The 1,295-nt window shown below is 69.5% G+C and overlaps 1 protein-coding gene across 1 annotated transcript in view; it reads right to left on the reverse strand.

Moving 5' to 3' along the window:
- Nucleotides 1-874: 874 nt before the first annotated feature.
- The window catches only part of LOC130587888 (all-trans-retinol 13,14-reductase-like), a gene marked incomplete at its 3' end in the record, with an annotated part of 5,044 nt that continues 4,623 nt past the window's right edge, over nucleotides 875-1,295 (reverse strand). Inside the window, exons 7-8 of the mRNA XM_057388860.1 lie at nucleotides 1,121-1,287; nucleotides 875-1,034 (exon numbers count right to left, since the gene is read on the reverse strand). Of these exons, the coding sequence (XP_057244843.1) occupies nucleotides 875-1,034; nucleotides 1,121-1,287 (327 nt within the window). The remainder of the gene's footprint in view (nucleotides 1,035-1,120; nucleotides 1,288-1,295) is intronic.

Consider the following 1,295-nt stretch of genomic DNA (forward strand, 5'->3'; position numbering starts at 1 on the left):
GGGGACATGGCCAAACCATCGGGGACATGGCCACAACCCCAGGGTGGAACAGAGCCACCGCCGCGGGGGACAGAGCCACAACCATGAGGACACCCCACCCCCGGGGCGGGACGGGGCCACCGGCACGGGGACATGGCCACAACCATGAGGACACCCCGCCACCGCTACGGGGGACACGGGCACCATGGGGACACCCCGCCACCGCCGCGGGGAAGACGGGCACCATGGGGACACCCCATCCCCGGGGCAGAACAGAGCCACCGGCATGGGGGACACGGCCACAACCATGGGGACACCGCGGGGGACAGGGGCACAACCCCAGAGTGGAACGGAGCCACCACCACAAGGGACACGGCCACAACCATGGGGACACCCTGCCACAGCCATGGGGGACACGGGCACAATCATGGGGACACCCCATGCCCGGGGCAGAACAGAGCCACCGCCATGGGGGACACGGCCACAACCATGAGGACACCGCGGGGGACAGGGGCACAACCCCAGGGTGGAACGGAGCCACCGCCATGGGGGACACGGCCACAACCATGGGGACACCCCGTCACCGCCATGGGGACACGGCCACATGGCCACAACCATGGGGACACAGCAGGGGACACGGGCACAACCCCAGAGTGGAACAGAGTCACTGCCATTGGGGACACGGCCACAACCATGGGGACACCCCGCCACCGCCACGGGGGACACGGGCACCATGGGGACACCCCGTCACCGCCACAGGGGACGCGGCTACAACCATGGGGACACCGTCCACCTCCCGGAGCCGGTCAGGGGGGCAGCGGGACACGAGGACAGCAGGACACCAGAACAGCAGGACACGGGGACAGCAGGACACGGGGACACGGGGACACCTCACCTGTGAGGTAGAGGTTCCTGACGGGCGTGTCGGGTCTCAGGGCGGCCACCACGGCGGGGCTGAAGCGGCGCAGGTCGTGCTCGGTGCCGTACATCTCCCCCCGCGCCGCCCCCAGGTAGTGCTGGTTGCTCAGCGGGGTCGCCGCCTCCACAAAATCCACCTGCAGCGGGACTCAGGAGGCTCAGGGGGTGGCGGGGGGCACGGACAGACCCCTCTGGGGACACCCCGATCTGTCCCCTGGGTCACCTTGTCCCGCAGGTGTGGGAAGCGCTGCAGAGCCCTGTCCAGCAGCCGCTGGGCGATGTCCATCTTGTAGCCCTGGTAGTCCGGGCCGCGGTGGCGGGGCCGGGTCCCTGCCCACTCCTCGAACCACTCGTAGCGTGCCATGGTCAGGATGGTCATGCAGGACCTGCCTGAGGGG

Source organism: Malurus melanocephalus, unplaced genomic scaffold (assembly GCF_030028575.1).
Source record: "Malurus melanocephalus ecotype Western Australia unplaced genomic scaffold, MMel_1.1 scaffold_2629, whole genome shotgun sequence".
In the NCBI taxonomy this organism is placed as follows: Eukaryota; Metazoa; Chordata; class Aves; order Passeriformes; family Maluridae; genus Malurus; species Malurus melanocephalus.